This window comes from Staurois parvus, unplaced genomic scaffold (assembly GCF_062004578.1).
Source record: "Staurois parvus isolate SC_StPar_1 unplaced genomic scaffold, SC_StPar_1.0 ptg000151l, whole genome shotgun sequence".
In the NCBI taxonomy this organism is placed as follows: Eukaryota; Metazoa; Chordata; class Amphibia; order Anura; family Ranidae; genus Staurois; species Staurois parvus.
In genome coordinates, this window is record NW_028317947.1 from 18,464,632 (window position 1) to 18,479,320 (window position 14,689).

Here is a 14,689-nt window from a genome sequence, read left to right on the forward strand (position 1 = left end):
TTACCGTATTTGCCGGCGTATAAGACGACTTTTTACCCCTTAAAAATCTTCTCAAAAGTCGGGGGTCGTCTTATACGCCGGTATAACATGACATGACACTTTTTAGGGGGGCGGCGCGGTGCCGCCGCCGCCCCCCCCCTTCCCCTAACGGAAGGGACACTAAGTACAGGGGTGGGCAGGGGCTATTTCTTACCTGGTTCCGGTCCCACGACGATCCGGTCCAGGAAGCGCGGCTGCGCCTTCAGTTCGGCCACTGGAGTTCGCGCGGCTGCTCGGCTCCGCCTCCTCACCAGCGATTGGCCGCCAGAACTGTAGCTCAGGAAAGGCACACAGGCGGCCAATCACCGGCGAGAGGGTGGAGCCGAGCGGCCGCGCGAAAATCGAGTGCAGGACCAGCAGGTAAGTGGTCAGTGTAGAGGTGCTGCTGTAACCACATATGCTGGCTGCAGCAGCACCATACGAGAACAGAGTCAGCAAGTGTCAGTGGGAGGAATAGTGCCCCATCATTGGTGTCACTGATACCAATGATGGGGCACTATTCCTCCCACTGATACCAATGATGGGGCACTATTCCTCCCGCTGATACCTATGATGGGGCACTATTCCTCCCACTGACACCAACGATGGGGCACTATTCCTCCCCCCCACTGACACCAACGATGGGGCACTATTCCCCCCCCCCACTGACACCAACGATGGGGCACTATTCCACCCCCCACTGACACCAATGATGGGGCACTATTCCACCCCCACTGACACCAATGATGGGGCACTATTCCTCCCCCCACTGACACCAACGATGGGGCACTATTCCCCCCCCCACTGACACCAACGATGGGGCACTATTCCACCCCCCACTGACACCAATGATGGGACACCATTCCTCCCACTGACACCAATGTTGGGACACTATTCCTCCTACTGACACCAATGATGGGGCACCATTCCCCCCACTGATACTAATGATGGGACACTATTCCCCCCACTGATACCAATGATGGGGCACTATTCCCCCCACTGATACCGATGATGGGGCACTATTCCCCCCACTGATACCGATGATGGGGCACTATTCCTCCCACTGGTGTGCACTGGAAGAGGGGTAGTCTTATACGGCGAGTATAGCCCAAACACTACATTTTAGCAGGAAAAGTAGGGGGGTCGTCTTATACGCCCAGTCGTCTTATACGCCGGCAAATACGGTATACTGCTTGCATTTAGAAAAGTACATTTAGTTATATAAATTATATATTAATATATTTAATTGATATGAATATAATTGATTAATGTAAAATAATAATAAATGGATCTAATTTGTATATTTTACATCTGATTGGGGTTCAGTCTTTCATTTTATATTATGTGGGTTGGATGCGCAGAAAGTGGAGCTCATCACATCCGTAGATCTCGCAGTATTCCCAAGCGAGCCAACATACAAAGGGTTAAAAGCTCTTAGCTGCGGTGTATCGGCAATGTCCAAATATTGTCTATATATCGTACTAGTATGACATTAAATAAGGATGTTGTTTGTCGAAAGCGGTCAAATGTTTGTCTTCATTTACTTCTACAAACATGATGGATTTTGCTTGCCATGGGCTGCACAATTCTTTGTTTATTTTAACGATTACCAGAGTGATAAAATGATTTTTCAAAATATCCCTTTTTTTTTTTTGTATGATGTCGGCCATCAAGGGGGGAAGCCGTTCGATCAAACATTTGCTGTCCTTTTTAATAAAACCGTTATAAAATTGAACGTATTCGCTGCTTCGATCGATGGATGGCTGATAGAATCGAAACAGCTGCGATCGCAAAACATGAAAATGTTAGATTGCAAACATTTCTCCTGAACTCAAATTAAATTTTTAGTGCAATTTATTGATGGTTTTTTTAAAACCTGAAATCTTTATATGGCGGGTTGCAGCCACTAGGCTTTGCTGGATGTCATATCATATGCCGAATTGTTTTTCTTTTAAACAAATGTGCTGAATAGTTGTTGAACTGATGCGTACGCGTAAAAAAAAAAAATCTGCAGTACAATACCGCCCATGTAATTACATACACTGATCAGCCATAACATTATGACCACTGACAGGTTAAGTCAGGGGTGCTCAACCTTTTGAAGAACGAGGGCCACTTAAGTGGTTTGGTAACTGGTCATGGGCCACAATGAAATGAAATGGTTTCCGAATTTAGAATTTTTTTTGAATAGCATAATGAACATTGGGCTACACCGGGCAGAACAGTGGCTAAATGATTAGCACTTCCACCTGGCAGTATTCTGGTCGTTGGTTCAAATCCCAGCCATAGCACCACCTGCCTGGAGTTTGCATATTCTCCCTGTGCCTGTGTGGGTTTCCTCCCACACTCCAAAGACATGCTGGTAGGTTAATTGGCTCCTGTCTAAATTGGCCCTAATATGTGTATGTATGAATGTGAGTTAGGGACCTTAGATTGTACAAACCCTTGAGGGTTAGGGACTGATGTGAATGTACAATATATATATGTGTGTAAAGCGCTGCATAAATGGATGGCGCTATATAAGTACCTGAAATAAATAATTTTTCCTCCTGCAGCCATGGAATGCCGGCTGGAGGGAGAGGAGGAGAATCCGGCTTTCAGCGGTTGCAGGAGGAAAATGGAGAGGATCAGTTCCTGTATATGCCACCCCTGCCACCCCTCCTATCCAAGTGTAAAACAAAATGTGACAGTGAGGTCACACAGGCCCCCTGGAGAATGGGATGGGGTCGCCATTGTGACCTCTGATGCTAATCCAGTGGTTGGGGGGGTAAAAACACATTTCAAGTATGGGGTTTTACTGCCCCAAAACCACAAATGTAAATGACCCCCCTACTGTCCTGAGACCCCTATAAGGCCGATTACACACTGATGCACTGTGGTTTACCCCCACCGCAGGAGCAGTGCAGTGCATCTTCAGCTTTCCTGTGGGTTAGCTGCACTTTGCCATAGACTTCTATTGTATCCTGCAAGTGTGATGCACTTTCTGAAAGCACACCAAAACCCCTGCATTAAAGAGTTTTGGTACATAATGCAACTCAGTGTAGCTAACCCGCAGGAAAGTCGCAGGTGCACTGTGCTGGACCCATGGATCAGTATGAAAGCAGCCTAACAGTTGTTAACCCTTTTATAGGTGCTAATATGCCCATTGCAAAAGCACAGTGTATGTGTTGTTTAATACACCGACCTTCTTGTCCTCTTCCAGCTTCTGTTGGTGTTGCTCTCTGTCTCCAGGATGCTAGAAAGGTTCCAGGTGAAGTGCACTTGGCATCCCTCTTGGCATACCTGGGACAGGAGCCGGTGCTACAGAGGAAGCATTGACTGATGCAGCTCCTCCTCCGCTGATGGCTCAATGCACTCTGATGCTCTGGGATGGCGAGTCAGCAAGCCCAGATTGCAATCATAGGGTTGCTGACCCTGGGCATGCGCTTTCCTGGTTTGGGGTTGAGGGTCACATTACAGGGCTCTGAGGGCCACATGTGGGCATAGGTTGAGCACCGCTGGGTTAAGTACATAACACTGGCATCTAAAAGTGGGTGGGATATATTAGGTAGCAGGTAAACATGTTTTCCTTGAAGTTGATGTGTTGAAAGCAGAACAAATGGACATCCCAGTTTGTTGTGTATGGGGTTGTGTAACTGCAGACTGGTCAGGGTGCCCATGCTGACCCATGTCCACAACCTAAAGCACCTACAGTCCAGTCCAGAACTGGCAGCAATGGAAGAAAATAGCCTGGTCTGATGAATTAGATTTTCTTTTACATCATCTGGATAGCCAGGTGCATGTATGTTGCTTACCTGGGGAAGAGATGGCACCAGTATTCAGTATAGGATGAAGACAAGCTGGTGGAGGCAATGTGATGCTTTGGGCAATGTACTGCTGGGAAACCTTAGGACCCGCTATTAATGTGGATGTTACTTGACACTTACCACCTACCTAAACATCATGCTGACCGAGTACACCCCTTAATGACATCATCGTAGTCTAATATGGCAGTGGCCTCTTTCAGCAAGGTAATGGGGTTGATTAACTAAAGGCAAATGGACTGTGCACTTTGCTCCAGAGCTTAGTAAATCAGCAGAAGCTTTGTTGACGTCCATCACACAATCACATGCAAGCAAAAATGCTGTTTTTTTTTTATTTTTCCTGCATGTGATTGGGAATTATTTGTAAAGTGAAGCTGTACCTCATTTACTAAGCTCTGGAGCAACTGCACTTTGCAAAGTGCAAGGTCTGTTTGCCTTTAGTAAATCAACCCCAATGTGCCCTGCCACACTACATAAATGGTTCAAGAATGAGTTGAGGAACACAACAATGAGTTGGAGGTGTTCGCCTCCAAATTCTCAAGATCTCAATCCAATCAAGTATCTGGGATGTGTTGGAAAAACAAGTCAATAACAATCCTTGCAGGCCCAAACTCTCAACTTACAGGACTGTAAGGATCTGCTACTGACAGTTTGGCTCCAGATACCACAGCATACCTTCAGAGGACTGTTGGAGTCCATGCCTTGATGGATCAGGGCTGATTTGGCAGCAAAAGGGGGGCCTACTGAAGATTAGGTGGGTGGTTATGGCTGATCAGTGTATGTACACTGCAGTAAGAATTCCTTGTCAGTCTTTCTCAACCTTTTTACCCCAGAGCAATTCTTGCAATTAATTTCTGGTCTAGGGAAAGTCATACTAAAATTAATTCATTGAGAGTCAGTTGGAAAATTGCCATTAGTGGTCAGTGTGAAAAATGCTACTTACATTTGTGGTCAGTATAAAGAAGCCACCCTTGCAGTGGTGGTCAGTAGGAAGAATGTCCCTTGCAGTGGTGGTCAGTAGGAAGAATGTCCCTTACAGTGGTGGTCAAATGAGAAGAATGCTCCTTACAGTGGTGGTCAGTGCAAAGAATACCTTCCTTACAGTGGTGGTAGTAAGAATGCTACCCTTACAGACAGCTAAAAAGATTATCTGTGTTATGCAGTTGACTCTTAAAATTGGCAATGGCCCCAGAGCTATGAAGGAACCATCAAAATGGGAGGTCAATTACCCACATATCAAGGAACCCCTTGCAACATCTGGAGGATCTGGTTGAGAATGACTAGTCTAGCTCCTACCTCTTGCTTTATATAGGGGTGTACTAGTCAATTTTTACAAGATGGAGCAAGTAAAAAAAAATGAACATTGACAGATATTTTGGTTTAGCTACTGTATCATCCTGTAGGGCAGTTATGTGATTACACAAAACTGGCACAATACTTAAAATAGGAGAGGACCATGAAAAAAATGGGTAGGAGTCTTGATGTTCAGCTTTTTCCTCCCGAAGACCTGTAATCTAAGACTTGTTGACCATTATTAGTTATTGTGCAATTTCTAAAGCTGAACTCCAGACAGATATAAACATTAATTTGGACAGATATAAATAAAAAAAACATTAAATGTAGTTTTTTTTTTAAATGCAGCTAGTATAAGTACCTGCATTATCATGGAGTTGTCAGCCTCCTGTAGTCTTCTTCACAGTAAATTGAAAGACGGACGGTCAGTCCGAGCAACTAGTAAGGTTCTGCTGTATGTGCTAATAAAGGAACAGGAGAGAAGATCTAAAAGAGGGATGACCTTATTAGTGTGCTGCTGCTCCTTCACCATCCTATCAGCTGTGTGAGGTGGGTGTTCTTTGCCAAACTTAATGCTGCAATGGAGGTCACAAACCTGGCTGTGCAGTAGTTCTCAAGCACCAGGCAGCAGCCTCTCATATCCTCTAACTTAATGCAGTGCCTCTCCACTCCACCAACCTCTGATAATTGACAACAGTGCACCTCAACCTCTGACAGTGCCCCCATGTCCCCTGAGAGTCCCCAGCCCCCACACCACAGTGCCCCTTAACCTCCAAGAGTGCCACTCAGCCTCCCACAACCTTCAACAGTGTCTCATAGTGCCTTCAAACCTCCTATAGTGCCTAATAGCCTCCACAGTGGCCTCAAGTCTCCTACAGTGCCCCTGCAAAGCCTCTTGGAGAGGCCCCACCACCCTGCAGAAACTTCATCACCTACAGGGCCACCAGGTCTGCTGCAAAGTCCTCTAACCCCTCCAGAACCTCCCCACATTTCCACCCACAGTGACACCCAGACCCATCCAGAGTCTTCCACAATTTCAATACATATTCTGCATGCTTTTATTGTGTGAATATAAAGTCTATTTCTGTGGGGAACTTTTGGAAGACTTTACAGGGCTCTGGTCCCAATAAGGTTGAGAACCACTGGTCTAGATCATGGGACTAGCTGACCAGAACTACAACTTTTTAGCCAGGTACAACAGTTCCCAAATATGTATTTTAATTGCATTTTTAGCTCTTGGAGTTCAGCTTTCAGCAGTTGTCACTTGTTGTCTACACTTGCCTTGCTTTCAAAACAAGGGTAGCAATTGTCCACTTTTGAACCCACCACCTTTATGTCTATACCACCCAACCAATTCCTACCAATACTAAGCCCCCACCTCTTGCAGATTATGAAAATGTATGCTTAAAAATAGGACAATTGAGAAGAGCAACATACAGATATAAGTAAATTGGTAATTTGTATTACTGGAATCAGTCATCAGTAACTTGTAGAGGTCCATAACATGAATTTAAAAAAGAAATTAAAAAATCATGTAGTCAGACATTTTACAGTTGACTTCACAAACATTCAACCTTACATGGGAATTTGGAAAAAACACTTTGCACATGACTGGATGTCTTTTCTGAACATCACTACATCTACATTATAGTATAGTAACCTCAGCAAATGCTGTATAATTTGCAGTTATTGATTTATGTCCTACAAAATGATACTACAATGCAGTACAAATATTTTTTCTAGATTTGACCAAAAATTATTTAGTAAACCCACGAGATATTGGCCTAACACAGTATTCTCTACTAAGTACGATGGCCATTCTGACACTGCTTGTGGTGATGGTGTTGAATTTCAATAATTTTTTTGGCCAGTCCACACCAAAAATATGTTTCAGTTTTTGGCAGATGCTGGAGAAATAAACCACCTCACAATGACTTATATCACCTGTGGACATGATTGGTGTGGTGTTTACACTTGATTTCCCATATCTACACACCTTCTGTGGCCAGTATATGCAATCCATAACAGTTGGAGCTGGGTAACCCAACGGTTTGTGGGAGCTACCCAAAATTCTCAGGTGGGCAGGAACAGAGTCATCTCAGATCTCACTTGCTGAGTATCCAAAACCAGGGCAAGCTCAGCCCATCAGGTTCCATTTATAACTAAAATATTACTATTGAGTTGATTGAACCTTTAACTTGTTACCATTTTATCTTTTATGCTTACATACCTAAAATATATGATAAGAAAACATAAATGACATATTGAATCTAAAGGAAAGAAAATCAAGATCAAGATTCAATTTGCCATTTTTCTGGTGCAGGCTCAAAAATAACAACTAACAGCACTGGCTGGTCCATTTAACATCTCTTATTTTCTTTCCCCTTATTAATCACCCCCTTTAAAAGTCTGCCAACTTAGGCATAGGCTTTGATGCCCTTCTAATCCTGGCCCAACAAGGCCATTGGCCAGCCATTCACAAGAGGTTACAGTCACTGGCCTTTTTGAAGATTATGTGTGTCTACTATTCTCTAGATTTGTCCAGGTTATCACAAAGCTCAGCGGGGTTGCATCTTTAAGTACAAAAAAATAAACAGCTGTGAAAACTTCACAGATGGACGTGGATGAAAAGTACAAAAAAACATATTATTTTAGCATTAAAGTGTTACTTTTTTAATTAACAAGTCTTTGGGAACGCCTTTAGAAAGCTGCTGCTAAATCTGATTGATTTTGCCATCAAATGATAGAAAAGCCATAATTTGATAGACTGTGTGTTGATAACAGAGCTTTTGAGTTGCTGGAACAATTGTCCAATTCGTGACGTACGTGTTCTAGACTGAAGGGTTATTTATGACTCTTTCTCTCTTAGAATATATATAATAATTACACGATTTATTTGGGAACTCTAGAAATACAGATAATGAGGTAGAAGGGGGACATCAAGTAGGAGATTGTGGGTATAGTTTAGGTACAATGAATAATTACAAGAAAGGTTTAGGAAACCAAAGAAGCTATGATGAAATGTAGATGGGTTTATCCTGGCTTGGATGGAAATATTGCAACTGAGGTACTGTTATTACAAAGTAATTAAAATTGATTTATAATTAATATAAATTATATTTAATATAATTATATATTAGTATATTATATTCATTATTTTATATAATAATAATAATAAAACATAATAATTATTATTAATAATAATAATAATAATTATTATTATTATTGTTATTATTATTATTATAATAAATATATTATACTGTAAAAATTAAAAAGTAAAAATTGTCATAACACAGGCTAGTACAATTTAGGTAATTAATTTTCCCATCAAGGTCAACAACCGAAGAAATAAGACTAATTTGGGATAGCGAAGCTTATAATCATAAGCTGAGGTATCTTCCAAACAAGAATACGTGTAGTGGAAACCAAGATTCAAGATTGTTTTTCTGAGCCATACAATTGGGCTTTGAAGATTACAACGAGAATTACACGTTGACACAAATTTGGATTTGGGGAATGAATTCAGGGATTAGGGTTACCAGCTGAGCATGGATACGTTTTTTCAGGTGGATGGTTACAAATCTAAGGGTTTATAAGTATTTTTCTATGATGCAGCCACCATGTTAGCAGGTACTACACAGGCATGAATGCTGAGCAGATAAGTTTCAATATGTTTGACAAGGAGATAAATGCATGCCATGTTGTGAAAGGAAGGAAATATGAGGCAAAATGATACATGCATTATATTTGGCTGAGGTGTTCATGCATAAGTCATGGCAGATATTTAGAAGGATGAAATATTGCTTTGAAAGAATGGAGTAGGCTTGGCAGTGAGATTCATACAGGGGTATGATGGAGGTGTATTAAGATGAGGTGTAGTAGAGGCATGCAGGCATCAGTCTCTACAGAGGTAATCATGCATGAACCTTGGTTTATGATTAGAATCATTAGAAATAGAAGTGTTAAGAGATGCTTAGGCTTTTCTGGGTATGCAAGGATGAAGCCAGGCAGAAAAATTCATTCGTGACAGGAGAACACAAAAAACAGAGATACATGCATAAAGATCCACCTAGATGAAGAAGGTCATATTGCTGGGACCAGGCCAATTTTTACATGGGCTGAGACTCAGTTCTTAGCAATGTCAGGTCACAGATGTCATGTTCAAATGACGTCTTTAGTTCCATTAGCAAAAGAAAAATAAGTGTCTTAACTGTAAGCTATTGAAGGACATACCATGGGAAAGCAGATCACTGCGAACATTAGTAGAAAAGATACAGGTTTGAGCTCTGTAATATGATATGAGCTACAGTAATGGGACATAATAGCGCTTATGGGGGGGGGGGGCAGTTAAAACAAGATGGCAGTAGCAAGTTCTTATTGAGCAGAGACACAGTGAAGCATAAGAGAAGGTGCAGGAGTGAGCCAAGGACACAAGAGAGATGCAGACTCATAGAGAAGGGAGGCAGCTACACAACCCCAGACACACAAGGTGTGTTGTAGAGGACATAAGTGTTCCAGGTAGCCAGCCTATGCTTCTCTGGTGGGCTTCTTTCTTCTTGGCAGTAAAGGTGAGCCTGGGTGCTGTCCACACAGGGGCCTTCTCAGTCTGAGTAAATGATGAACCCAGAGAAGGTACTGTATTTGTTGTTATTGCCCCCATGAGCTTTACCACCGTCCAGCTTAATGTAAACTTCATCTCCTGCATCCAGGTGGAGGATCACACTGTTACTGGCGTAGTCGTAATTCTGGTCTGCATCCTGGGCAATTGCACTGGCACGAACCTGAAGAAAGAAGCAAAGAAGGTGAGCCCATATTGGAAGACTAAGTGAGAGGGATAAATTAAAAGTGCAGAAGAGAAAGAAATGGAACACTTTCTGAAAAGTTTCCTCAAGCCATTTTTAAATGGGAATATTGTCATAGTGGGAACAGCACAACATCAGTAGCAAGTGGAAACACACCCTAAAACTCTTCTAACTGTAATCAGTAAATGTGTCAAAAAATGATTGCTCAGTTTTAGGTGGTCATGGTCCTGTAAAATAATCCAACAGTTTCTTAAAAACCCTTCAGATCCTTGATGGTAGGCCTTTAACAAAACAACTCACCTTGCTGTACCCGATGTCCTTCTTCTCAGGCTGAAAACTCTTTACCTTTAGGAAAAGCAATGGTGTCACTTGATCAATACTGGGGTCTCCTTTTGAGTTAACTTGAAAAAAACAGCTGCACAAATCAGGTGACACCATTACTCGCATAGTACTGCTCTTGCCTCGGTGGAGCTGGTCTTAGGGAGAAGGTGTAGGAGTGAGCCAAGGACACAAGAGAGATGAAGACTCCTAGAGAAGGGAGGCAGCTACACAACCTCAGACACACAAGGTGTAGTGTAGGGGACATAAGAGTTCAAGGTAGCCAGCTCATGCTTCTCTGGTGGGCTCCTTTCTTCCTGGCAATTTTATAGGGTACTTGCCCTCAAAAGAGCCACCTACACATACCTGAAAAAATGGTTTTGGATGGACAACAGTACGTTAAACATGGCAGTGAAATCATTATATAATATTGAACACAGAGAACCCATTCAATGTGGCAACCTCCTAAAAGCCTAAGAAAAGGCTGAAATGTGAACTATGGAATTAAATGCTTGCCAGAAGAAGAAGCACAGGATTAAACCAATCCGTCAGAGCCCATCCAAAACTGAAATAAAGTCTTTGAATAGAATTACCCTTTAAACATACACCCACTATTAACATCTGCTATTGTGTCATGCATCCCATCTACCTGCAATGCAGACTGGCAGTGTGTGGTATTATAAATGGCCTACCTAAAGTAGTAGGAGAACAAGTAATTAGGCTCACTTGTTTATTTGTCAACGAGGGCCAGACATTTTGAGAAAAGCAAAAAAAGAAAAATAATGCACTAATCAGGCAAAATCACGAGGTGTAATTACCACTGTGCTTTAATCTTGCAAGATCCATCGGAACAGACCTAAAATTGTATGGAGACGGAGAAATCTGATTCCGTTTTCTACATCACAAAGCCAATATATATTTATATATATTTTTTCCCCGCATTATAAAGCACACCATCTCAAATGCAGTCAGACCCTTGACTCCCCAGCCTCTGAATCCCGGCGTTCCCTATCGGAAATCAATGTTCAGGCATGGTGCAGGCTGCTCTCAAGGGGTTAATCAGTAATCCCTCTATTCCAGTGGAAGAGCGGACACCATTCTGACAGGACAAAAGCACACGTGAAGCGAGACAGCGACTCGTACACAGAACCAACAGCACAGGTGTGTTAATAAGGAGGATAAACAACACACTGTGCTAGTAATTAATGTCTCAAGTCACAAGCTCAGCTGCCAAGAACTAAGAAGACATTGCAGAGAGAGAGAGGGAGAGATGGAGCGGGGAGGAAGATGACTATGTGACTCATTAAAAGTCCCAGTCCTCCCTGCAAGAAAAAAATATACAGATACATTTTTTTTTCAATAGCCAACTAACAAATGAGGTAATTCATCTGCGATGATAGGGTTAAGCTAGCAAGCTACTCCCTAATACTTAGTTCCACCAGCAGCTATCCTAATTCATTAATTCAACACTGCAGACTTTCTTCCTAAAGAATTGCAGCAACATCCTCTTTTATGTTGATACACAAATGTTTAGGTGTATATATTAGGGAGTAATTTAGTCTAGAGACTGTAGTCCCTGGTGGCCAAATTAAAGCAGGACTGTGCCTTTAGAGTGGATCCAACTGTCACGTCAGTAATGGAAGGGAAGATAGGTAAAAATGGACATGCTGGTTTGGCAAGTCAAGCCAATCTTCAACCATTGGATATTGATGATTGCTGAGATTTAAATAATGTCACATTGGCACATATAGGTATATATATATATATATATTGACAGTGTTGTACCCTGCCATGTGCTCCAGAGTGCATAATATGAATGGAGAAAATTGGTTTTGCAGTTTTCTCCCAGACTGAACTCTGGAAACCAGAGGCTTCAAAGAGTCTTGGGAGGGAGGAGACCTTTAACCCAGTGTCTACCTTTTACTGTTGATTGGGAGCTTGATAGTGTACACTACCTTTTTAATCAAGGGGCTGGCTGCGATTCAGGGCTCCTTTCCCCTGGAGACAGGCTGCCACAGGAGCAGTATGTGTATGAAAGACATTAGGAGATTGTCTACCCTGACCTCAAGGAGAGGTGGCCAGGTCATTGCGCTGAGAGGCAGTAGGAGATGGTGTGTCTTTAGGTAGGAGCCTGTGCAGCCCAGGTGGGTGTTTCATTGGTTGTAAAGCTGAATTGGAAAGTGACAAGTGAGTACTGTACCGAGAGGGACTATGAAATCTGTATAGGAGACTGGAAAATGTATGTTCTGGTGTTGAAAATCCTGATGGAAAGCATTACACTCGAGTGAAACCCGAACAATATCTATATATAGATATATATATATATCAGGGTTTAGACAAACAAAATAGAACCACTACATGATATATATAGATATATATATATATATCAGGGTTTAGACAAACAAAATAGAACCACTACATGATCACAAGGTGTGAAAGTGACAACATGTTTCATGTTGAAAGTGGATGTGATGTAACATTCTTTTGCTTCTGACGCTTTGTGATGAAACACCTAGCAAACAGGTGGGAAGCCTCACTTTCATCATTCACTGCATGCGCTACTAGTAATATGGAGATATGAGCTTCAAAGAGGGCAAATTGTTGGTGGCAGCCTATCTGGTGCCTCTGTGACTCAAGTTGTAAATTTATTTGCCGAGTAGAGAAGTACAGTATCAAAGGTATGACAGCGTATACAGTTTCCAGGAAAACGTCCAGTGAAGACTGAGATTCAGCTCTGCAGTCACTTTTTCAGCAGTTGTTTTCTTATTCCGGGTCACAATCCTGCGCAATAACCTTTTGTCTCTTTTAGCTAGGTGTCTCATCACACAGCAGAAACAAAAGAATGTTACATCACTTCTGCTGTCAACATGAAACATATCACATGTCACACCTGCAAATCATGTAGAGTTTCCACGGAAAACCCCAAAAATGGACTGAACAAAAATATTGGCACCTTCTCAAAATTGTAAGAAATAATTGCATTTCAAGTTTGTGATGCTCCTGTAATTTGCAACTAAACTCACCTGTATCAATGACCAGGTGCTGGTAATATAGAAATCACATTGGCAACCAGTTAAAATGGGGAAAAATGGTCTCCTCCTTTCTGTTGTGCATCTGTGTGCGCCACATGGAGCATGGAGAAGAGGAAGAACAGCAAAGAATTGTCTGAGGATTTGAGAACAAAAATTGTTGAAAATCATGGACAATCTCAAGATTACAAGTGAATCTCCAGAGATCCTAATGTTCCAGTGTACACTGAGCACACAATTGTCAAAAAGTTTATAGCTCATGGCACTGTAGCTAATCTCCATGGACGTGGACAAAAGAGAAAAATTGATCAAAGATAGCAGTGAAGAATTGTTGGAATGGTGGATAAAGAAGCTCTACCAACTTCCAGACAAATTCAAGCTTTTTGGTACAGCCCATCATTCTACTGTTTTCAGAAAAAGCAATGAGGCCTTTAAAGAAAAGAATACAGTCCCTACAGTCAAACATGGTGGAGGGTCGCTGATGTTTTGGGGTTGCTTTCCTGCTTTAGGCACTGGATGTCTTTGCCATGTGCATGGCATTATGAAATCTGAAGACTACCAGAGAATTCTGGGGTGCAATGTAAGGCCCAGTGTGAGAAAGCTGAGTGTTAGTCAGAGGTCATGGGTCTTACAGTAGGACAATGACCCAAAGCACACGTCAAAAAGCACCCAGAAATGGTTTCAGACAAATAGCTGTAGAGTACTGAACTGGCCAGCAACGAGTCCAGATCTCAATCCCATAGAGCACCTGTGGAGAGATCTGAGAACAGCAGTTGGGAAAAGGAACCCTTCCAATCTGAGAGTCCTGAAGCAGTTGGCGAAAGAAGAGCGCTCCAAAATTCCAGTAGAGAGGTGGAAGAAACTTATTGATGCTTACAGGAAGCGATTGATTTCAGTTATTTTTTTCCAAGGGATGTGAAACCAAATATTAAATTGAAGGTGCCAATAATTTTGTCCAGTCCATTTTGGGGGTTTTGGGTGGAATGTGTCAGATTTGGCTTTTTGTTTCTCCTCTTTTTTGTGTCATCCCAATACAAACAAAAGAAATAAAAATGAGAATGCCTAAACACTTGTAATTTGCAACAATTTTCTGGGCAAAGTGGTGCATTATCGGACAGAAAAGCAAACACTTTAATCTGGAAAAGAGTAAATAAAAATGCTTGATTACACTGGAAACAACAGGTCGACCAGATCGTCACACCATCTTTAAGTCCTCATGCACACTGGGCATTTTAAAAATGCCAGTAGCAATAGCTGTATAAACGAACGTTAAAAACACGAGTTTTTGAATTCTAATTTTCCCCTTTATCAGACTACTTATTCTAACTGAGGATACCCCCATAAATTTGATAAAATTTGGTCATGTTGGCTTGATGTTGTCTCTACCGCCAATGCGGCAGATGATGTGGGTAATTGATTAATGGGT

The 14,689-nt window shown here is 42.0% G+C and overlaps 1 protein-coding gene across 1 annotated transcript in view; it reads right to left on the bottom strand.

Moving 5' to 3' along the window:
• Positions 1 to 6,556: 6,556 nt before the first annotated feature.
• Positions 6,557 to 14,689, bottom strand: part of C1QL1 (complement C1q like 1) — a 91,366-nt gene continuing 83,233 nt past the window's right edge. Inside the window, exon 2 of the mRNA XM_089674573.1 lies at positions 6,557 to 9,895. Within this exon, the coding sequence (XP_089530699.1) occupies positions 9,716 to 9,895 (180 nt within the window). The 3' untranslated portion in view covers positions 6,557 to 9,715. The remainder of the gene's footprint in view (positions 9,896 to 14,689) is intronic.